Source organism: Callithrix jacchus, chromosome 9, assembly GCF_049354715.1.
Source record: "Callithrix jacchus isolate 240 chromosome 9, calJac240_pri, whole genome shotgun sequence".
NCBI classification, from domain to species: domain Eukaryota; kingdom Metazoa; phylum Chordata; class Mammalia; order Primates; family Cebidae; genus Callithrix; species Callithrix jacchus.
Genome location: NC_133510.1, coordinates 87,949,087 through 87,973,342, shown reverse-complemented (window position 1 = coordinate 87,973,342; position 24,256 = coordinate 87,949,087). Strand labels below are relative to the sequence as shown.

At 33.1% G+C, this 24,256-nt stretch overlaps 1 protein-coding gene across 6 annotated transcripts in view; it reads right to left on the bottom strand.

The window, feature by feature from the left end:
• Positions 1-14,347: 14,347 nt before the first annotated feature.
• LRRIQ1 (leucine rich repeats and IQ motif containing 1) overlaps positions 14,348-24,256 on the bottom strand; it is a 208,868-nt gene continuing 198,959 nt past the window's right edge. For 5 of the 6 annotated variants that reach the window (XM_035257158.3, XM_035257159.3, XM_078338073.1 and 2 more), the window contains one exon: positions 14,348-16,144. In XM_035257158.3, the coding sequence (XP_035113049.3) occupies positions 15,999-16,144 (146 nt within the window). In that variant the 3' untranslated portion in view covers positions 14,348-15,998. The remainder of the gene's footprint in view (positions 16,145-24,256) is intronic. The other variant, XM_035257163.3, reaches the window with a different exon arrangement.

Genomic DNA, 24,256 nt, shown 5'->3' with positions numbered 1-24,256 from the left:
AGCAGCTGCATTACATGAATTTTGAGAGGTTGAGATGGTGTTTATGGTTATGACACAGCTCTAGAGATAGGGGCATTAATAATACATTGAAAATAATACTAATTAAAACAATAATAATTCAATAATTCCTAAAAGTCACAAGAAGGGAGAAGAAATTAGATTGGAGGCTGTTTCACTTTCCCTGAGATCTACCTGGGCTTTCTCCACCAATGCTCTGAGGACAACCTTCTTGGAAATTGACTATAGTACTTTGATAAATGTTTTCAGCCTTCCAGATCCAGCTTTGCTCCTACCTCCCACAGTATGCTTTTAAAAACCCTCCTGGATTCCAACAAGTCAGCTTGGCCCAGGCCGCAGGGGCAAGTGTTCTGAGGGGTAATCAGCTGGACATATATATATGGGTTTATTGTCAGGTTCTAGTTGGGGGTTTTATCTTCTGGGGGCTCGGCCCATCAACCCCAGGCATCAGTTCTCTTCTTTGCCCACCAATTTTGCCTTTGAGAGTATCGTTCATCTCTTTCCATATTCAGGATATAAATCCAGGATTCAGCTGTCCTTCTTTGATGTCAGTCAAGACATCTAACTAGAATAAGCTGCTGTGCATCCTTTTCTGATTGGCTTCCTTCGGATCTCAGCTTTCCTGATGGGCACCAAGGCTTGCAGGAAATGGTGGGATGAGAGAGGGGGTAGGAGAGCAACAGAGGTGGGGAGTAATTGATTTCTTTTCAAGCCTAAAAAAATATAAGACATCCTAGGATTCCAGCACTTTTGGATCTTCACTGCATGGTGACGCTTCTCCACTTCTTCTTGATGGAGATGAGGAGTAGTGAGTACCTGCTGGTGAGGTGCTGGGTGGGGATCAGGAGGAACAATGATGGTTAACAAGACTATTACAGATTCAAGTGTCAGCCTCTCAGAAAAACTTTCTCCCCTAGTAATTGAGATGTGTTGGAGCAAACTAGATCATTCCTCCAGCACTAAGGGATCCTAACAGAGGGGGAGAAAGCTATTTTGTGAAGATAAAGATGACTGATGCTACCATTTGAAGTGACATCTAACATTATTCCTTGACCAAATAGTGATTTGGGATTTTTTTTTTTAAGTTTTGTTTAGTTCTCATTTAGAGCCTAGAATTAAAATAATTGAAGAAGTTAAAAATCATTAGAAAGTCCATTGAAATGACTATTTGACATTCCTCACCCCCAAAGTAGTGCTTTATTAGAAAGTAAAATTCAGATAAAGGATTCTCAGATTAAGGCTCATTTAAAAAGAAAAGAAAAGAAAAGAAAAGCTCACCGACTAAAAGCAGCTTTTAAAGCCCCTCTTCCCTTTATGAATATGTTTTGGGAAATGAAAAATATTTATGTATGCATCATTAAAGCGGTGGTAGAAGAAATGTATAGACCGCTCCAGTTTCTTCCTATTTCAACTTACTGAGCGAAATGTCACACTTACATACTAATAGTGAGAATGTCAAGCTAGAGTTGCTAAGATTCTTAGCACTTCCTTTTTGCAGTGAGAGTTTGAGGTTTATTGTAAGTAGAGCAAGGGAAGAAATGCATGCCAAATCGGGCGAACTATGCCAAATGTAGAAAAGCAATGGTCTGAAGAGGGGAGGAGCTGGTGAAGAGAAACTTTCATGAAAAGTTTCTAAAATAATTGAATGTCATGTAGTATGGCAAGATGCCAGGTGGCCTCGTGTTTGTGTGTGCTCTGCTGCTGTTTTCCTTCCCTGGCTTCATCTTCTGCCTTCCCACAGATCTGCAGACATAACAGATACTGAAATATATTTTGCTAAAGCAGCTCAAGAGACTTTCATCAAAATAAAAAGATATGCACACACAAGGAAATATTTAGGATTTTATTTAAAATATATGCCCAATCCACCATCATCTATTCCAGAAAACACACCTTCAGACCAAAGTGTAATTTTGTGACGTTTTTGAAGTTTCTCCCTTTCAAAATACAATTACACAGATGTTAATCGATCTTGTAAATCTTTAAACTATGCTGCTGCGAACCTGTCCCGTATAATGAATTAAGTTTTTACACTGACTGTAATAATTATATTAAATGTTTTGGTGTTTGAGAAACTTTTTTTTTTCCAAAAAGTGATGCTCGTTTCTGAGTATCAACGTGTTTCAATAATAGTTTTTCACAAAGTTCTCTTTTTCTTAAAAGAGAGAGAAATAAACTTCTGTTCTCCTAAAGGACCCAATTTAAATGCAAAAATACAGTATGACTCTTTGCCCTTGGTGTAATTATCTTGATTTATCTAGCGTATGTGTATACATTACTATAGATATTGTTTGCTTTTACTATAAAAATGTATTTTATTCCAAATTTTAAAAATAATGTATCTACAATAATCTAGTCGCCTTTCTTTCTTTCTATGGCTGTCGTCATTGTTACTGGAAGTTCTGAATATAAGAAAGACCATTAAAGTTAGACTTCCTCTATGACGCATATAAGTAAGTAAGCTAAACTGTATTCAATTCATAGACTGGAATTTCACTAGCAAATGATTAATCATGTCTGTAACACGTTTCTCCACGGTTTTATTTGATAAGTGAGTTGTTAAAATTCTATTCGATATATTTAAATGCAGTGTTTATGCTGAGTTACTAGATGTGTCTGAAAGACAGGGTTGCTTATTTTCAAAAGATGTGCGTGCATAGTCACACCTTGAGCTTTCCCGTTTCAGGGAAAATCCTTAAAGAAAAATCTCAGTATAGATAACTGAGAGAAAATGACGGATGTTTCTCCTTTGGACTGGAAGTATACAAGGTAAGTGTGAAGTCCGTGGTCATTAATCAAACCCAGCAGAGTATAGTCAATATACAAAATCAAAGCGAGTCCAAAAGAGAAGTAGATTGGCTTCCCCTGAGTTCCCCCACCTACTGTGCCCCTTCCATGCCCACTGATACCCTTTATCTCGGGACAAGGGGCCCGGGTTTGGACACCAAGGTGGTGAGCTTAGAATGAATCTCACTGTGGGCATGAAAACGTCTTGAAATCTAGCGTATCCTCATCAAGGATTATTCCAGAGAAAGAAAGAGGGAAGAGAGCGCGCCAGCTCTTTATTTTGAAAATCATCAAATAACTTTACACAGAGGTGAGGATTAATATGCACTGCTTTTTTCCTCCCAACTTGTCTTGCCTATCGCAACCAACGAAGATTTCTGATGTGAATTTTGATGAGTTTTAACATCCTAACTGTCGTAATGAGAGTTTCGCAACAAAAAGCTCTCTGCGGCTCCCAGAAGGAAAGCCGAACTTGTGGGACACCCCTCCTGGGGGTGCTGGACGGAGGGCTGCAAGCGGTGTCCCTGCTTGTGCTGAACCACTTTCCAAAGCCTGAGCCCTCGCCGGGCTACGGCTGTAGATAAACATCTCGCTAGTCCTTTCTGATCAAGAACTGTGGACAGGTTGTGTGCGCTGCAAATTTTTGGAGGCAAATTGTTGCGCCCATTGCTTGAATGGACCGCCACTTGGTGCGCACCTTGGTGAAGGACCACCCTACTGGCTCTCGGCCTGGGGGAGCCCTGAGCGACTGCAGTGCGGGATGTCTGAAATGAGGGCCGGGTCTCCACTTCTACGCAGTGGGCGAAGTCCCTTACAATCAGGAACCACCCTGTGGTTAAGCGACTATAGGTGGAGGAGTCTCTATTCTGAGCAAAGAGAATGAAATTTCGCTTCTCCTGCAAATTTAAAAGAGCCTCAACGACGAATATGGAAAGGAGTTAGTGGTTAACCGATTTGCTGCTAATATTTCATCAGTGGTGCTTTCCCCCCTTTAAAGTTTAACTCTTGGAAAAACAACGTTGTTTTAAGCTTTCCATCCAAATATTGATGTTGGCAAATAGATCATCTAGCCGTCCCTTGGTAAGGACAGTGCTCTTTCTGTTTCACATGTTGGCAATCAGAATTAATCCATATCGCAAAATGTGGCAGATTTCGAGGAGTTAAGTCAAAAGACAGTAGCTCTCTGACAGTAGAAAGAGCACGTCTGAACACACACACACACACATACACACAAACACACGCATGCACACAGACGTAGTGGGACGGACGTGAGGGAGAGAGCGCATGAAAGTAGCTCATACCCCACTCTTAACTACCTGTCCTCAACAAGTATTGATCCACTCCATCGTTAAGGAATTCCAGGTTTCAGCCTGTCAGTATGTTCAATGCCAGGCCACGGTAATGTCTCTTCTTAAGATCTTGTCCCACAGTAAAAATTTCTTAACCTTTACTGGATTTTTTACGTCCTTTTTATGAAACATAGCTGACGCATTACCTCTAGCAGGGTGGCGCCCAGGGCATCCGAAGACGTATGTTGAAAAGCCTCAGAGACCTCACGGAGTTACATCATCTTTCTGTTCTCAACATCAGATGCCCCCAAATGGACCCCCCTTATAAAATCCTAAAACAATTAAACACTTTCTCAACTTCACACTTGCTCTCTCAGTTCACAAATCTTCATGAACAAACAATGAATACAGTTCAAATATAAGCAATTCAAATGTTTACTGCCATTCTACTAAATATTTTAAGCTACAAAAAGAAAAAAAGGCTTTAAATGATACATTTATTTCCATTTCTTTGTGAGGTTTCAAACACTTTTTTGCAATATTAAAATTACTATAAACTAAGTATTTAAAAAGGACTTTAATTTTAAAAAGAACTTGTTTTAAGGAAATCTCTTTAATGCAGTTACTTACAGGAAGACCAGATAATTCCAATAAAATTCATTTCTGATTAATGGTATTGAAATTTTTTATTTTACATTGTATTTGATTCATATATGCCACTTTTGGGTTGAGATATACAGCCACTCTTTTGCCACATTAGCAATTTTTGCTCAATAAATCAATTCAATTCAATTCACTTAAGCAAAATCTAAATAATTGATTACTCTGTTTTGAGTAGAAATGCCCTTTAATCTTGTATTCTCTTATGTTAATAAAACTTTGAATACTTGGCTTAATATTTAAATAGAAATATAAATCTTGGCAAAATGAATTAAATAAACTTTGCTAAAGTAATTTTTTAATGAAATAAAGTAAATCTATATGTTTCATTCAAGGCATATTAGCTTCTTTGGGCATCTCTACTGGTTCATAGTTGAGGCAAACCATATAGGATATAAAAGTGTCTCCATAGTACATTATGTAACTTTTTAGTTCTAGAGGTAAACACCATGGAATCCTGTAAATCACTTTAAAAAAAATTCTTCAGCTAACATCTACTAAAGCTGTACTTGTATTCAATATTTTCACCACAAACTTAAATATAGACATTTTATACTATGTATAAACATATTTTAAACTATGTAAAACATATTAGTATGTTTTACAAATTATGCATTCCTAGGATGGCCAGCTATATCTTTAGAATACCACAACAATTGGGATGCAGATATTTTGGGCAAAGGTAGAATGATAGAATTAAAGTAATGGACACAAACTCAAAATTGCAAATTAAAATTTAAAAATATAGAGAAGAAAACAAAGCTTATAGGGGTTCAAGTTTTGAGTCTACAGCAAGAGGATACTTTTGAGTACTTTTGTATTCAAAAGTAGACTCACTTTTGTGTCTACAGCATGACTTAGTTGCTAAGGAAGCTGAGAAAAATATTAGCTTCAATAACAGAAATGAAGCAGTCACACATCAAGGAAGACCAGATTTTCAATATACGCTGAACTATGAAGAAATCTAGAAAGTTAAAAAGTACTCTGGAAACTATTTTTATAGAGAAAGAATAATAATATGAAGCTTTGTGTGTGTGTGTGTATGTGTGTGTGTATACAGTGACTGAGTCAAAAAGGATTTGTAAACCATATCATATTAAAGAATTTTAGCTAAGACATAAGAAAGAGTGATTAAATTTATCCAGGTTTGCCCCAGTGGTGGAACTCAGTGGATTGACTTGAGTTCGAATTTTTTTTTTTTTTAAGTAAAAGACTTTCTAACAATGAAAATTTCCTATAACTAAAGTGGCTTATTCTAAAAGTTGAAGGTTCAGTTGCATTGAACAAGATGTGTTACAGAGTTAAACCCATCATGCAAGTCTCTTTCAAATCAAAGCTTCCAAATGAAGTCTTTAATGCTCACAGTTGTATACATATCTGAAGTTTGTTTAAAAATACATTATAGTACTACTATTTTCTAAATTAAGATTAATTTTCTTAAGGAAAAGAAAATAATTTCTTATATTTTGCCTTAAGCTGAAATTAAAGACTAAACTTAGAACACAAGTGTCTTCTGTCAAATAACTATTGTATATATTCTAGCCTATGTTTTTATTATGCAGATAAGCAAGTTTGGCTAGCTGGTTATACACTTGTATCATAATGTGTATATCTATTTCATCTAAATAGATGCATATCTATTTCATCTATAACACCAAAAATGTGACAGTGTAGAGACTCGATTCAGTTTCACTGGGGTTATGGCCAGCTCTACCACTTTCTGGCTGTGGGATGCTGAGATTCTGATTCAGCATTATCTTCTATCTAATGAAGGCTATTTATCTCCAAAGGTAGGAATAAATATAAAGGAAGTTAATGTATCTAAAGCATTTAGAACAGTGCCTGGTCGTAAAATAAGCACTATGTGTTTGTTGCTGTTATATATTTTAAAATTCAGAATGTGAAATCATTTATTAAGAAATATGCACCTAGAAAAAATAATTAACAAATGGTGCTGTGCAATGAAATGACTCAAAAAGCAGAAATAGATTCAACTATTTGCATTAAGAATATGAATTATATAATTTGTAGAAGACGGAAAGGAAGAAAATGGATCACATATGGGAAATAAATCTCTACGAAGTTAGAAAGTCCTGAGGTGTGTTTACTGCATTAAGGTAAATATGTTTACCCCAAACTACTATTCAGTTAGGCTATAAACATAGGTATTGCCTCTAACATAACTTTTCCATGATTTTTTGTGACTCAGGAGATGGGGTTCCTACTTCTAACTCTTCCATTAATGATCGATATAACCTAAAACAAGTTCAGCTACCTTTTAAAGTCTCAGCTTCTCCTATTAAAATATTCTAATTGTAAAGCTATGTATTTTTACAATTTATTAGAAATACAATTCTTATCAATTAAACTACATGGTCTCTAAGATGCTGCTATGAGTGGACATGTTCCTCCAAAATTCATTATGTTGAAACTCGAATCCTCCATGTGATGGTATCTACAGATGAGGCCTTTAGGTGGTAATAACATTAATTAGGTCATGAGGGTGGAGTCCTCATGATGGGATTAATCCCTTTAAAAGGGGATGAAGAGATACAAGATCTTTCTCTCAGATATGTGAAGACATACAAGAAAATGGCTTTCTTTAACCAGGAGGAAGGCCCTAATCAAGAACCCAGGAAAACTGACACCCTGATCTTAGAATTCCAGCCTCCAGAACTGTGAAAAATAAATATTTGCTATTTAAACCACCTAGTCTATGGTACTCTGTAACAGGAGCTCAAGCTAAGATAGAAAGACCTGGAATCAACCCAAATGCCCATTGATAATAGACTGGATAGGAAAAATGTGGCACATATACACCATGGAATATTATGCAGCAATCAGAAATGATGAGTTCGTGTCGTTTGTAGGGACATGGATGAATCTGGAGAACATCATCCTCAGCAAACTGACACAAGAACAGAAAATGAAACACCGCATATTCTCACTCATAGGTGGGTGATGAAAAATGAGAACACATGGACACAGAAAGGGGAGAACTAAACACTGGGGTCTATTGGGGGGAAAAGGGGAGGGTCAGTGGGAGGGGGAGGTGGGGAGGGATAGCCTGGGGAGAAATGCCAAATGTGGGTGAAGGGGAGAAGAAAAGCAAAGCACACTGCCATGTGTGTTCCTACGCAACTGTCTTGCATGCTCTGCTCATGTACCCCAAAACCTATAATCCAATAAAAAATTAAAAAAAAAGAAAGGCATTCCAAACCTTTGATTTTAATGTACTCCAGATAAATAATGTTAGAAATTCTAGCTTTTTCCAGGCAATAGTACACTTAGAGGACTCATAATAGCGCTCTGGAAGGCCTCAAGGAACTCGATCCCTTGAGTAGATTAGCTTGTTTAGGAAATCACTGTCTATATCAATATCCTTTTGAGGAAAGTATTTACAAATGGTTCTACCAATGTCTATTCTTGAAAGCAGCTCCAACTCAGATTTAAGATGCATCAGCATATGTAAAAGTCAACTTACAACTTAATGAAACACCAATACCTCTGTAGAACAAGTTTTCTTCCACTTAACAATACTAATACATTGATGTACCCATTAAGTAGACTTCACTGTAGGTAACTTGATTATTATCTCTTCATATTTGAATTAAATTACTATTTCCCCTAATAATATCTAATTTTATTTCAAAATACACCAGTAATTATTGGTAATAACATTGTCTGATAATACTATTGCCTTCCTATTTTGAAAACCATCACATATCAGTTTTCCACCTAAAGAATATACAAATAACCTAAGGCCTACAGGTTGGACAGGTATCAGGGTATCAAACCTGACTTTCCCACTAATTTCCGGTCTCTCTCACCAAGCTCTCTCAGTTCTGTCCAATAATCCTATCCTTGCTTTGTTCTACTCTCCATTCCCTGGAAACATTATTGTTATCTGTCTCCAGATATTTATTTAGGCTGTATTCTTTGCTTAAAATGCTTTACTTAATTTATCCTTTAAGATTACTTAAACAGAATATGGAAACACCTGCTCCCTGTCCATTATTATTTGGAACCAATCCTTCCTACCTCCAAAACATTTGTTTAATCTCCCTTAGCATACTAAACTATAAATTCCTTATAGTGTTGTTTATTGGGTCTAGGTTAACACTTTAAAAATAGTTTATGAAGATAATAAAACAAAACTTTTTTCCTCAATAGAAAATATAACTGCACATTTTCAACACTGAGTAAGATTAAGAGTGAAACAAAACGAAGTGGTGGATATCCTTCTCTTTGTCTCCCTAGAAAGACAATTAGCCTATATATCCCTTTAAAGGAAAAGGGATAGAAAAGTAGCTACATATATATAGATGTTAATAATCTAAAATTACCTTTTTAATGTATTTTTGTTTTCTTTAGGACATACAATTTTATGGGATAATACAGCTAAAAATTTCTCCTGTAAGACAATGTCCTCTTAATTCTATTTAATAAAAGGTGCATGTTGAATACATTAAATAAAATATAGTATTGAATTACTTTTACTAACTTATTTAACAGAGCCAATGAGTCAGTCTAATTAATTATCTGGCATCCATTTTGGGCCCCTGGTAGTGGAAGTATTTTATGGGTGTATTCTGGAATATAGAGCATTGCGTAAAGAGTTCTGGTATTGCCATTTCCACCTATTTCCTAGAAATGCGTCTTGTATTTGCCCATGTGAAAAAATAATTTAACATGCTATTAGAAATGTATCTTTTACATTTCCAAAGATTCTACACACTTACAATAGAAGAGGCTCAAGATTGATGTATTTAAAGCATTGAATTCTACTTTCATTTCAAGACAAATCTAGAGGAATCAGCTCTAAAAGTTTTTTTTTTTTTTTTGAGAAATTTCCCATCATTTCATGGAAATACTTCCCAAATACGGCATGTCGAATTGATCCAATTTTAATCAGCTCAGATAAATTTTGGTTTAATTTTGGAATATTGTTTTGGAAAGGTTTATTGTGTCAAGTTGGTATTTGCTGAATGTTTATTAAAACCAAAATACTAGGCCGTGGGCTTCTTATTATACTTTGTCACTTAACCCTATGAGTTATACATTAATTTGAATTTAATGGTAAGGAAACAATCTCAGAGAGTTTGTCACTTGTTCAAGATGCCCATCAGAGTAAGGATTAGAACACAGCACAATCAGATTACAGAAGAAAAAAGTGTTCTTTTCACTTTCTTCCATATGCCTCTCACCAAAATATGTACTTAGCAGAACAAAATTGTTGTGCTGATTTCTTACTTTGTCTATGTGTCACACTGAGTTTTTCTAAGCATTGGTTTCATTTTGAAGTTAATAGAAAATCCATGGTTCAATCAGATCTGAATGACGTGGAGAAAGAGATTCACCCTTACCAAGTTTCCTTGTAATTTTCTATTGGCACATTCACTTTGGTAGAGAACTCTTGAATCCAATATTTTTGGGAGAAGCCTCACATCCACATGAAAGTTTAAAGTATCAATTTGACATTTATAATTTGATTTTAATATGTCTTACCATTTACTAACAGCTACATACTTATAGATGTTAATCTAATATTACTTTATTTTTATGCATTTCTGTTTTCTTCATGACATATAATTTTAGGGCCCAATATAGCTAAAATTTTCTCCTACAAGACAATGTCCTCATAATTCTATTAAATATAAGGCATAGGTTGGATATGTTAAATAAAATATGGTATTAAATTAATTTTACCAATTTATTTTTACATTTCTAATGTGACTGTTACAAATGTAAAATTACATATGTGGCTCACATCATATTTATATTGTACAATGCTGTTCTAGATCAATCCTATGGGGATCATAAAAAAAAGCTTAAAAGTTTCTATTAAAGACTTTGCAGGAGAAAATAACTTTTCAGACATATTTATTTTAAAACATAGTTTTATACTTACTTGTCTGGTTATCACTGGTGGCTGCATTCAGGCCTCCATAAGGAAATTATGGACTTGACGTAGTTTCTCTGTTCATGCAATATAAATGTAATTATAACAACACCTCCTAAAATGTAGGAATGCTATGTGCAGATTATATTTGTCAGTAGTGGCAAATATAAACCATGAAATGTAAGGCAAAATTTTCCTGTTGTATTATTAACTGAATCGGTTCATTTTTATCAAAAATGTCAAAGAATCTTTCTGTAGCACCTTGGCTTGTTATTGCCTTACAGCAAAGATGACTGGCAAATAAGCCCTCACTCACTCTAACCTCCCAATGCTATATAGCAGACATTGCCAGTTGTGTGACTCTTCTGTGCTGCTTCAATGTATTCATCCGTACTGAATTCTAATGAAGCCTCATGGTCCTTTCCTACAGGTGTTATTCCAGATCCACTGGAGGAGGTTCTCGAAACTTATTTGCTTCCTTGCCCTGAAGTGCTGACAGGGATAAAAGGTGTAGAGAAGTCACATAAAGTGTTGCACTTTAACTTTGGGTTTGGGTAAAATTCTGGCTTCTAGTAATGTAGATGAACTGTGTATTTGAAAAGGAAGGGTGAGTGGTTGTCAGGAAGTGCCACATAAAGCATAATCATATGTTTCTTGGACGTTATAAATGCACTATGTTTATTTTTGTCTTTCAAATATATTCACTTATGCAACTGCTGTTGGCTCTTACATTTTGTGTCTTTTAGATTAAAACTGTATTTATGATCCAACAGGATGTCAAATATAATATGGCTCTCATTACAAGAATACATAACACAGTACAAATTGTGCTATTTGGAAAATTAATAACTATATCTATGTAAAACCTGATATAAAATAGATTACAAGTCACGTGCTAATCCTATTTCTTACAACAGATATTTCAATAATGTAAAAGACTATGTCCTGACTTTGTAAGATGGTCTTTGATGAAAAACAAATAAGTACAGGGAATGAAGAGTTAAATTAAATTATGCCACCTTAAAATCTAGAATCACAATGGAGGGTTACTTCCACTTTTTATTTCACAAGATTCACTATGTTTAGCGAAATACAAGTTTTCTTGTTTTATAAACTTTGTGTGCCCTGCTTTGTGTGGTCTTTTTCTCTCCTAATATCTTATCAATTATTTCCTGCATTAAACACCTTTCTACATTATTTTACACAACAGCTTCAAGGTTAGTGTTATAACAGAAATATGTTAACCATATATATAATTTAAAATTTTTTAAAACTTAACCTTTAAAAAAAATAAAAAGAAACAAGATACTATTATTTTAACTAATATAATCTTATTGGGCAACTCTCTATTTTTATATGAAATATCTGAAATCTGATTATGAATTTTATACTTACACTTTACTTCAGCTGAGAGCCATTTTTTAAGTACACCATAACCACAATTGTCTGGTGGCTAATGTGTTGCACAGCATAGATCTAGATTATGGTTCTTTTGCAGCTCAGAAAGAACCTTACTCTGAATTTCACAATCATCAAAACAGCACCATCTGTTTTGTTAGGTAAGCAAAAATATCATGGAAGATAATAGAGTTCATTGTTTCCTGAAATGAACAATAGAATTATATCTCATATTAGTGATTAGTTAGAAATTAGATTTGGCAACTGCAATTCTATAGAATCCTGAGGGGTCTTCTTCCCTTAAATTAAATATATTCATTATAACTCACTTTCTTCTCAGTGCAGTCATAAAAGTCATAAATCCAGATAATGAATAATTAACTATATGATAAATAACAATAAATACCACTTTAATGACATCACCATGTTTCTCTTTCCTATGAAACTGATTACAGCTACTTTTATTATAGCATACTAAACTATAATCAAAACATATCATAACTGTTCAATGTTATTAAACTTTGTAGCAATATAACCCAAATTAGAGAAAAATGAGAAAAAAATTTGAACAAATTACTAATAAAGAGAAAATTCATGAAAAGGAATAATTTAATAGCTAAACAGTATATACAGGAAATAGAACTAAAACATATTAATGTTACAAGGATGTAAAAGTACACAAAAATCTCTTAAAAGACTGCTATTTATTGTTCATTTGCAATTCAAATTTCAGAAAACTTTTAATACCTACTCTGCCTTCCAACATATTCTTTCTAGTTAAAATGTGCTCTCCCTTGTTTTCCCCAAGAAAGAAAAACTCAACCTAATGTCCAAGAATGTTGGTGTATTCTCTTTTGCATTTAAAGTACAGCAGCGCCTAAACAATGCTTTGCCTTTTTAAAAAACATTATTATTATTATTATTTTTTCTTTTGAGACGGAGTTTCATTCTTGTTACCCAGGCTGGAGTGCAATGACGCGATCTCGGCTCACCGCAACCTCCGCCTCCTTGGTTCAGGCAATTCACCTGCCTCAGCCTCCCGAGTAGCTGGGATTACAGGCACGCGTCACCGTGCCCAGCTAATTTTTTGTATTTTTAGTAGAGACGGGGTTTCACCATGTTGACCAGGATGGTCTCGATCTGTTGACCTCGTGATCCACCCCCCTCGGCCTCCCAAAGTGCTGGGATTACAGGCTTGAGCCACCGCGCCCGGCCAAAACATTATTCTTATTTTTTCTTTTTTTTTTTTAAATGGGAGTGCTGTCCCTTCAACTAATTTATGAACACACTAAGAAATTATAAGCCAGGCCGGCAGGGTGGCTAGCGCCTGTAATCCCAGCACTTTGGGAGTCCCAGGCTGGTGGATCACTTGAGGCCAGGAGTTTGAGAGCAGCCTGTTCAACATGATGAAACCGTGCCTCTACTAAAAATTCAAAAAATTAGCTGGGCGTGGTGATGGGTGCCTGTAATCCCAGCTACTAGGGAGGCTGAGGCACAAGAATCACTTGAACTCAAGAGGCGGAGGTTGCAGTGAGCTGAGATTGCAACATTGCACTCCAGCCTGGGTAACAGAGCAAGACTATCAAAAAATAAAAATATAAAAAAAGAAAGAAATTATGAGCCACATCTAGCAATGCGCTTCCCAAAACACCTAATATGATCTCTTTTATGTACTACGTACACAAATATATTGTTGGTGGATTGACTTCGGGAAAGGAGCTATCTCCACAAACCAATGCAATTGATTCTCATCAAAATATTCTGAAATCTCCAAACACCCCCACCTAGCATTTCTACCAAGCTTTTTGTGATTAGCTCTTGATTTTGCTATTCTTGCTAGCTAGAAGTCAGTGATGATGAATGTTACATTACTGGGATGGGGTACTTACAGAAAGGTGAGAATTAAATTTGGAAGAGGTTGGGGGTAGGATATAGAGCACAGGAGAGGACAAAAAGTCATTGTAGGTCACACATTTGAATAATGGCATTGCCTAAGTCCATCACTGTCCGTCCAAAATTCAGTGCCAACTAAGTGAAGAGACAGGCTTATATTTTTACTTTCCTGAATCTTAAAAACACTTACTAGTCAAAACGTTGACTCAAGGAAACAGGAGAAAGAACATCTCTTAGTTTGATTTCTGTCATGTTTTATCTAATTTTTAAAATTTCAGTTTAACTTTTTTCCATGAACACAAAGTAGTGCTACAAAATGATACGTTTGAGCACTGAAGAAATTTAAAGATAATAATGTCAAGGCTGAACACATAAACAAAACACTATAAAAAACTTCCAATTTCACACTATAATTAGGAAACTATTTTATTGACATATATATCAATCATCACCTACAAATTTAGGAACATCAGCACCAATCATCATCCTCAAAGTTAATATTATGAAATAATTACACAGGAATTGTAATTGTAATTGTAATTGTAAGGAAACTTACATTAAGGAAACAGATTAAAGTTATTTTGGGGTTGAAACAGTTCAATCGTAAGAATTTCTGTTCTCATACCAGTTTTTCCACTTCATTTGATTCAGTATATAATCCATAAAACACCATCAATATCAGCTTTAATGTGCCTTTTCTCCTGCTGGATACACAACAAGCTCAGATAAAATATTTTCCATCATTACAGCATGTTGGTTTGTGGGTGTTGTTATTAAAAGGATGACATAACAGCATGTTCATAAAACAACTACGCATGGAGTGGAAATTCTAGGACACCACATATGATCTACATTTTCCTTATTGATTGACAGTTCAAATTTCATTAATGTTTCTATCTCAATCAAGCTAAAAAGATTTACAGGTTTGCAATGCAATAGGGATTCAAAAATAGATGGGGGATACAAATTAATACATATCTCTATATCTCTTTAGTCATCTTTAGATGAAATATTTTAATAAAATACAGGAAAAAAACCACTAAAGTTCACTGGATGCTATTGTTAAGCAACATAGCTATGGAAAGTAATTGAAAAACTATGAATTTAGCTTTATGAAAAAAGTTCCAGACTCAGGAGAGTAATAGATCTATGAGAACTAAGTGTAAGCACACTATTTTGTACACTGAATTTACTAAGCTATGGTAGAACATTAATCACACAATAGTAAGACTTTCATAAAATGGGTCTCATTTTAGAAAATAGGCTAGTGTTAAAAAATATGTTTGAATTTTGAAAAGGTACTTTTAAATGACAATTTTAAGGTACCTTAAAGAAAAACTAAAATGATGATAAAGTATTTTTTGAATTAGTAGAAAAATGTTAATGAACCAGAATTAGCATCTACCTCTATAAATAAGGGTAGTAAACATGACATTAAAGATAAAATATCCAATTATCCAATTGATAATTACTTAAAATTCTATTTTAATTTAAACTGAATATATATTTTAACATTACTCTCTAATTTATTAAAGATTATTTAAAATTTAAAAAATAAAGGCCATTATCATTGTTTATTTTCAATTATTCCATATATTAATTTATCTTTGAAATACTCAGTTACAATAATCTGGTAGAATAAAGTTTATTAACACATTAATGATTCATTAATGCTACATTAAACAGTGTCAATAAGACAGTTACATTCTCATATATGTGTACAGCATTAAAATTTATTATTGGTACGAAAAGCTATCTTGAACACATGTTTCATAAACATTTCAATTAAAGACACTGGATATGCAAGTTCCATTACAATATTTCAAGAATTCTATGAAGGCCATTTCACAGGAACACAGGAAGAACTGTAAAACTCCATTTTACAGATGAGAAACAAGATAACTCCATTAGAAGACAAAATTGTAAATATGGATAATAAACCAAATTAAATACAGTTCTCTAAAACCTTGTATCCAATTGGTAACATGACTAGATATCCAGACTTCATGAAAACAGTTTGCCATATGTTTTGAATGCTGAAGCCTTAAGGATTAGTTGGAAATTTTTGCCTTCTTTTTGCCACTTCCCCATCCACCACTGAGTTGTACAGGATTGTCACGGAATGATATACGTTCTTTTTTAGAAGGTCTTGTATTTGTTATCATTGGTGATATTGGTATTCCCTTAACTGAACAACCTAGACAGTGAAATTAAATGTGTACTTTCACTTAATATGAACCAAATAAATTATATTTTAAAGTAAGAAATATATTTAAGTCAAAAACATGAATTTGAAAAACCTATGATCTTAGAGTTTAACAGAAGTATCTTTGTTGAACTTATTTTTTTTTACAAGCTAATACTGTATAATCAAGATTGGTATAATATGTGTTTAGGTTAAACAGAGGGAGAGGACTAAAAATATTAAATAGATATAATAGTTTCCTTCTATCTACTCAAATCTCATTGGTATTTCACAACTATAAAATGATAAATCTTCTTAGTTTTTAGGTATTTATATTTGTTATTATTTTCATAAATAGTTTAAATTTTTATAATTATTTAAATTATTATAAATTAAACACACGTTACTTTGTCTTATAAATAGCCCCATTGAGTGAAGATCTTTTTCAGGAAAAGGAGTTCATGGTAAAATGGAAAGGGTATTAGATCTAGAATATCAAGATATTCATGAGTTTTACTTTGGCTACATAAAATACAGCTTTGTGACTTGAAAGATTGTCTTTCTGAACATCAGTTTTATAAGTGAGAGAAATAATATGTGCACATCAGGATTACTGTCAAGACTGACTTTATGATTATGTACAAAGCACTATCACCGATCTTACTACCATTTACAACATAACAAAACAACTTGTCTTTACATCATCATCCTACTAAAGTATGTTTTTCCTCTTGGATTCTGAAGTAACTCAGATTAGTCAGTCAGTCAGTCAACATTGGGTATTCATTTTTTAAGCACAAATATCTAATCAGAAATAAGATCTAGTCCACCTCCTTGGGTAACCTACTAATCTGGTTCCTTCTTTCTTTCACCACTGCAATCATTATACTTCAGGCCCCTTTCTGAGCATGTGTGAGCAGTCCTATATGTGGTGACATATGTATGTGTAAGGGTACCTTTCTTACTTGTCACAACAGAAGAGGTTCTTTTCCTCTTAAACCCAGCGCCTTAAACTGTGCTCCAGATTCCAATCCTTCCATATAATCTAGAATCCCTTGCCATCAGTTTCCCCTTTCTTCTATATTTTCAGCATCTCTTAAAACTGACTTTTTACATCCCCTTCCAGTGACTCTTTTCTCTCTCCTTCACTAATCAGATGAGCTTCTTGAACTAGTAGACGAAGATTAGTTTCTATTGACTTACAACTGTGAAATGTTAAAAACAAGTTAATAGTCATAAGAATGAGTAGTGGATTAAGAATGTTTACTCGATAAGACCCCAGGATGCCATATCAAAAATACTATTAAATAATTATAATCCTCTGCTTGAAATCTCCTTAGGATTAAGCAAGAGCACAGGGCTTTCTGTGGGGAAAGGGTTTGGAAAGCAGCAGAGTGAAGCATTCCAGGGCTTCCTCAGTACTGGCTTGAGGCAAAGGTTGAAACCACACGATTCTCTGTTGTGATGCTTTTGTACTTAAATAAGGTTAGAGAAAAAAAATAGGATGTTTTTTGAGATTACTACTTTTTCAACTAAAGTTTTAAATATTTAAAAAATATACATCCAAATAGAAGAGTCAGCAAACATTAGGCCAAGAGGAAATAGGTCTGTAATTTTAAATTTGATGCAATATGATGGTGAATACTGATTGTAAATGTTCATTTTATATTTAGAAGCTCTTTAAATACAGAAAACTGCATTTTGGTTTTGAATCTTAAAATTATGATTAGGAAAACAAATTCAAAGGAGTTAATGAACCTCCATAAAGGGAACATAATTTACTTTTAGTCCATCAAGAGCATAGTGGAAGGCAGGGTAAAGTTAAAGGCTAATGATTTAGTACAGGGCATGCAGGACACGATAGAGGCCAAACTCATGTCTACAGGCACAAGTCTGTAACCAAGTTAGAGACAGAGCATAGCTTAGGAATTTAGAGACTTTCATGGCTGGCACTTGTGAAGGCCAATCTCAGTGGAAAGATTAACAACTAAGAGAGATGCCTACTGAAGTTGACTTCTGCGTTTTAGCCAGAATTATTCTATGCTGAACTATTCCCTGTAAATCAATCAGTAGTCCTTCAAGAAACTCCAAGAACTCTTTGAAGCAACAGAAATATTACTAAGCATAGAAGCAAGAGTTTCTTAGATGATAAACCAGTGGCCTAACATGCATTAAGAAAGCTTCTTGGAAACTTACCCTCCTTCATCTTACTATTTGTACATTGGAAAGATATACCTTAATTTTTTTCTCCACATAACAGAATTGAATGTATTTTGGTCCATTTTAAATAACAATAACAGTAATAGCAAACCCTCATCTTGCCTCAGCAGTAAAAATACTTTGTAAATAAACTATTTCCTGGATACTAAATATGTATTTATGAGAACACTTTACATAGGGAGAATGCTGGGGCTAAGGGTGGGGGTAGAGGGAGAAGAGTGTCTGAGTAATAAAATACTGAAGTAACTTTATAATTTTGATATATCTATTTAAAATAAAAAGGAGAGTTCAATAAAACAGTAAGCAGATTTCACAAATGACTAATATAAACATTTTTTTCCACTACAGAAAGCTAAACCAAGTGCCTTCCAAGCATTATTCTAGGTAATAAGTAGAAATAAGTATGATACAGTGTTTTGCTGTCACCCAGGTTGGAGTGCAGTGGCATGAATTAGATCTCAGCTCACCGAAGCCTCCATCTGTTGGGCACAAGTGATGCTCTCATCTCACCTCGGCCTTCCTAGAAGCTGGGACTAAAGGCATGGGAAGGATTTTATTTTTAATATAAGCTTTTTTTTCTTTAACCAAAAATGGGATGTAACATATAAGGAGGGTAGTACTTTTTGTGTAAAGTATTGAAACACATATAATTTCACATGCTTCTAAAATACATACTTCAAAATGAAATAGATGGAATTGCATTAAACTATAGCTTTTCTTTAGATCTAACTTTTATTCTTAACAGTGTTTCTACATTCTAAAGGATGTTCCTATTGACTAGAAATTTACCATATGGTACAATTTTCCCCCCTAATATTATTATGTTGTATTTGAAGCTGCTGATGACTCTTTAAATCTTTTTGTACTTATCCACAATGTAAACCTATATTTTAAAAAACAGTTTGTAGGATTTTCATTGTTTGGTATAATTCCTTCAGCAAATAATAATTACAATTTAAGAAAACACATTGTGTAATATTACAAGACAGCTTTATGGCAATTTTGAAGCAAAATGAAAATGCTATAGAAAATGAGTTTTTAACAAGCACTTAAGTGAATATATAATGTTTCATCTAAACAATATTTTAGGTGTGATTAAAAGCTTGATTTGTATTATTTGATCAGTAATTTATACAGCTTATTCTCTCATTGCATTTAGTGAGAGCTTTTTGTTATCACATAAATTCCCAAATCTATAAATATATAGAGAATAAATTAAGGAGTAAAATAACACATCTCTGAGGGAATCACATATTGGCCTTCATTGCAAAGTCATTACACTTTGTCCTATGATTACTCCAGAAATGAAAAAAATAAAAAAGAAGCAATTTAATATGGTCAATGCATAATCATTCTAAAACTACCCATATGAAAATAAAATAGCAAGAGACTCTTGCCTCAAAGTATTGATATTAGAGCTAAACTTACTGATGGACTCCTAGAACAAAAATGTGTATGACTAACAAATCTTTTACAATTTGTTTCCCTTTTCTGCAACATTATTGTTATAGATTTTATGTTTCTTTAACAACAGTCTGGTGCATATTTGCAGGTGAGAATATAAGTCAACTAATCAATCGCTTATATATTTGTTGAACCTATGTCTTGATGAGTATGCTCTATTTTTCAAGAAGTCACTTCTTTGCTACATAATCTGTTTTCTGCTCAAGATTTGTTCTGGTCCTTTAAAAAATTTTATTGTTAAATCCTTGGTTCTTTAAAAAATGTCAAGGTCTATATATATACTGTGTTTTGATAAGTAATTTAATATGTAAAATGCTTTGAGCACCTTCATGATGTATAGTAATACGTCATTGGATTTTCATTGATATACCCAACATTATGTGTCTGGATATAGAAATTATTTCAAAATCCTTTCCATATTTTATTACTTAACAGCAGATACAGCATAAGTAAAGCATGGAGAAAAAAATTAAACATTTTAATGAAAGTGACCAGAACCAATTTTTAGCAGCAAAGCGTTTACATCAACTTAAGTGCTGTGAATGAGTTACATTGGGCAAGTTTGGGTTTGAGGTAGATATTACAATATTCAAATAACAGTTTTTGGTAAGGTCATTGCTGTGTCCAACTTTAAATTATAATCATTTAAAATGCACTTTAGGTAGATAAAGTCTAACATTGAAAATAAAGAAAAAGTAAATATCAAACAGGTTGTTTGTATCATATTTGGATTTCCTCAATGTAATATTGTGACTTTTCTTGTTTCTGAGATTGCTTTTTAGCTTCTTCAGTGAGTAAAAGTATTTTTGTACATTATAAAAATTAATAAAATTTCTGTTTCTCAAAATTCCAATTGAACAATGACACATTTATTTTTCTTACTCATATAAATTTACGAGGCATATAAATAAGAAAATCAGTTATGTTTGGTACACTTGATAGTCACAAAAATATTCACAGTATTTGTTACTAATGTTACTACTGGTGTTAATAATCAAGGTGCTTAAAAAATCAATATGGGATTAATACAGTTTTTGTCTATATTTATTTTGAAAAAATAATTCGCAATGACTGCAAAAGCTAATATACATATTGGGTTGGGAATCTCATTTTGATAAATGTATAGTGTTTTATTCATGGATTTTGCCTGTTTATTTACCTGTTATACTATCTATCATGCATATTTAATATTTAAATCTTTGAGGCATTGAATATGTACTGTTTTCCCAGGTTTTATTTTTTTACATACCAATGTATTAAATTTTTCTTAAAGATGCTGCATGGTGGTTTTTGCACAATGACGGCTTGAATGTGGCGCTAAAATTGTGGTGCTAGAAATAATGTCTTCTTTAAATTCTGTCATTCTTACACTGTTTTCATACTTCTTTCTTGGAGGGCTTTTCAAATTCCGTAAGTGAGTGGTTTCTAGCTATAAAATCTAAACAGGTTTTGTGATTTGTTTCAGAACTAGATTGATTTTCCTTCATGTGGCCTCTAACGTAACTAAAAGCCCTTCTTTCTATTGATAACTACTCCATGGAATGCTGGTTATTTTGGTTTTCTGGTTTCCCACTGAAATAGTTGATGCCTGGGTGTTTAAACTTTTAAGTTGACTGAATAATCAAAAGGGTAACCCAATAAACGGTTAAGAATGAAATTTAACAATCCATAAGCTACCTAGGTCCCACATTTTTTATTACACACTGTTCTAACAGGAATTCTGAAAATCAGGTCATATAAGTCCTGTTTATTTGATCAGTTTGAGAAAGGTCTATTCCAAGACTCCTCACTAATTTTTTAAAAATGTCTTCTTCAGGGTTCTATTCAATTGCACTATATTTACAACAAAGCATTAACAAATATTTGTAATTAACGAACAATGGCATAAGTGATGCTTACAGTTGAGAGCATCCTTTTTACCCTTGAAGAATATGCATATTCCATTGAAACAGGTCAGTTTTATGTAACACTACATTTCAGCCTTTACCCCCATATTTTCTCATATTAACTTTGCTAAAGTAAATTTTTGACAAAATACTAATTTTTAGTAAATTAGATTTTCAAGATCACTTAGAGTCTTTGAAAATTTTAATTAAAAATCTTCATTCTAGTTAGTGCATATTCATTCAACATGTATTCCTTTCAATGGAACTTTTCTGTTAATTTTCTTCTGTGAGCCAAATAATATTAGAAACTGTCATAATGTAATTGTTTTCTATTTGACTCTATTTTCTTAATTCCATCTTTATAACATCTTCATATGGAACTTGTATAAAACAAATGCTTATTTCCACAGTCCCAGATAGTGAAGACTTGTGGATATATCTCCCAAAAATTGTTCATGGAAACTTTCATTATCCCTTTTCACGCTTATTAGTTCTTAGCAGGGAGACATTTGGCAACAATAAACATAACTAGCCTGAGGATTTATTATATTATTTCACTCCAGTTTAATTCATCTGACAAATGCATTTCACATTTAACCATGCCCATTTATTTTTGCACATTAGCTAGTGTAAAAAATTGGTTTGAAAGAAAAAATAATAACAAAAATACAAGTCAGAGTAAAACAATTTAAGAAAGAAAATGATCATATAAATGGATAAGAACTAAAATATTACAGTTAGAAACATCATGCTTTAATGTATTATCAATAGAGCATGCATGGATTCTGTCATCAAAATGTTAATTTTTTAAACAAAGAATAAATGTAGCTAACATATGTACAACTAGTTCTCTTATATAATACAGATGAAATTTGTCTTTTTCTGGATAACATCAATTGCTGTCAAAACTAACTACTGTCTTAGCTCTTCAAATATTATTCTGTAGTTACTAATAACTGTTATATTTAATTGTGCCTGGAATAATTGTTGACTATTTCATTAAACTGTCTTAGATTGTTGTTACTTAGGATTGTAACAAGTTGTTAAAAGATACTATTAAATCAACAATTATTTATTATGTGTTTACTCTGCTAAAAAGTAGATTTGAAAATTAATCCATATTAGATGAGTCCACTAACCATGTAAATGTGCTCTTCATGTAATAGCAATTAATTTTCATCTTCTAGTTCTAGTTAAGAGCTGAAGTGTTAGTGTTTTTGTTTAATTAATTGTCTGGGTCCAAAAAAAAAAAAAAAAAAAAAAAACACCTAACAAATTTGTGTCTCAAAATTCCTGGCCAAAAGTTTCAGTCCAAGAATCAGACTTAGTGGTTTAAACAATAATTTAAAAGACTACTAAAATGTAATTTTTAATACTGTTAGATAATAACTCTTGCTAACCATAATAATAATTCCATGAGATGTGGCTATATGTTACTTCAAGTCGAACAGTTGAAATAAAAAGAAAAAGAAGATTTTAAAAGATCCAGATTTCATAATGTGTAGAACAAAAAGAGTTTAACTTGGTCACAGTTATTTATAAGATATTACATTTTTCTTGTTTTTATATGAAGAAAAATAAAACATCTAGAGTGGGATTACAGTGTTAATATTTTCATAGGAAATGTAAAAGTCAGTTTTGACTTCTCCAATGAAACTGCAACAATTGACATGGATAGTGGATATCAAGTAATTATTTTATTAGAGGAGCTTACAGTTAGAATAACATCACTTACAAATGTGCCAATTAATTAAAAGTATTATGATAATTCACATATTTTTAAATATCTTTATTATGTAATAATTATATTTTTTATCATCAAATCTACTGGACTTGTAGTAGAGTATTAGGTACTTATTGCCCATATTTTCTCATTATCCATTTGCTCTTCAATTCTCTGCCAATGTCAATTCACTCATATGACTTTACTGAAAATGTCACATTGATGAAATTATAGGGACTTAAGAGTCCAATAATATTCCAGATTCTGGCTTGTACTTTAAATTTGCTGTCTCTTTCCATCTTTATTACAATTCTGAAGGATGCATACTGCCACCTTCATTTTTAAAATGTGAAAATGTAGGCAAATCAGATAAAAGCAGATAAAAGCCAAGTGATGGTAACATAATCAAAACTTGGCTTTACCTGACTAAAAGTTACCCTTAGAAGTCAATATCTTGTTGAATATTCTGTAATATATTAGTATCATAAAGAAAATTATAGGAAGGTAAATTTTGTATGCTTTAGGATGCAATGACATGCATATTTCCAGGTAATATTACCTGCCTGCTACCTGGAATTAAGGCCTATGAAACTAAGAATGAATAAAAGGCATCAGTGGAAAATAATACTATTTTTAATTTTCATGAGTTAGAAGAGATTTTTCTCTATATAAAATTATTTATAACTCTAACATGATTTTTCTAATTTAAGATTTTATCAAAAGGTTTTTTTGTCAGACTTTCATGTCCTTTACTTATCTTCTGTTCACTCCTCAAGTTCTTTATAACCTTGACATTACCAGAAGTTCTGAAGTTGTTCAAAGAATGTTCAT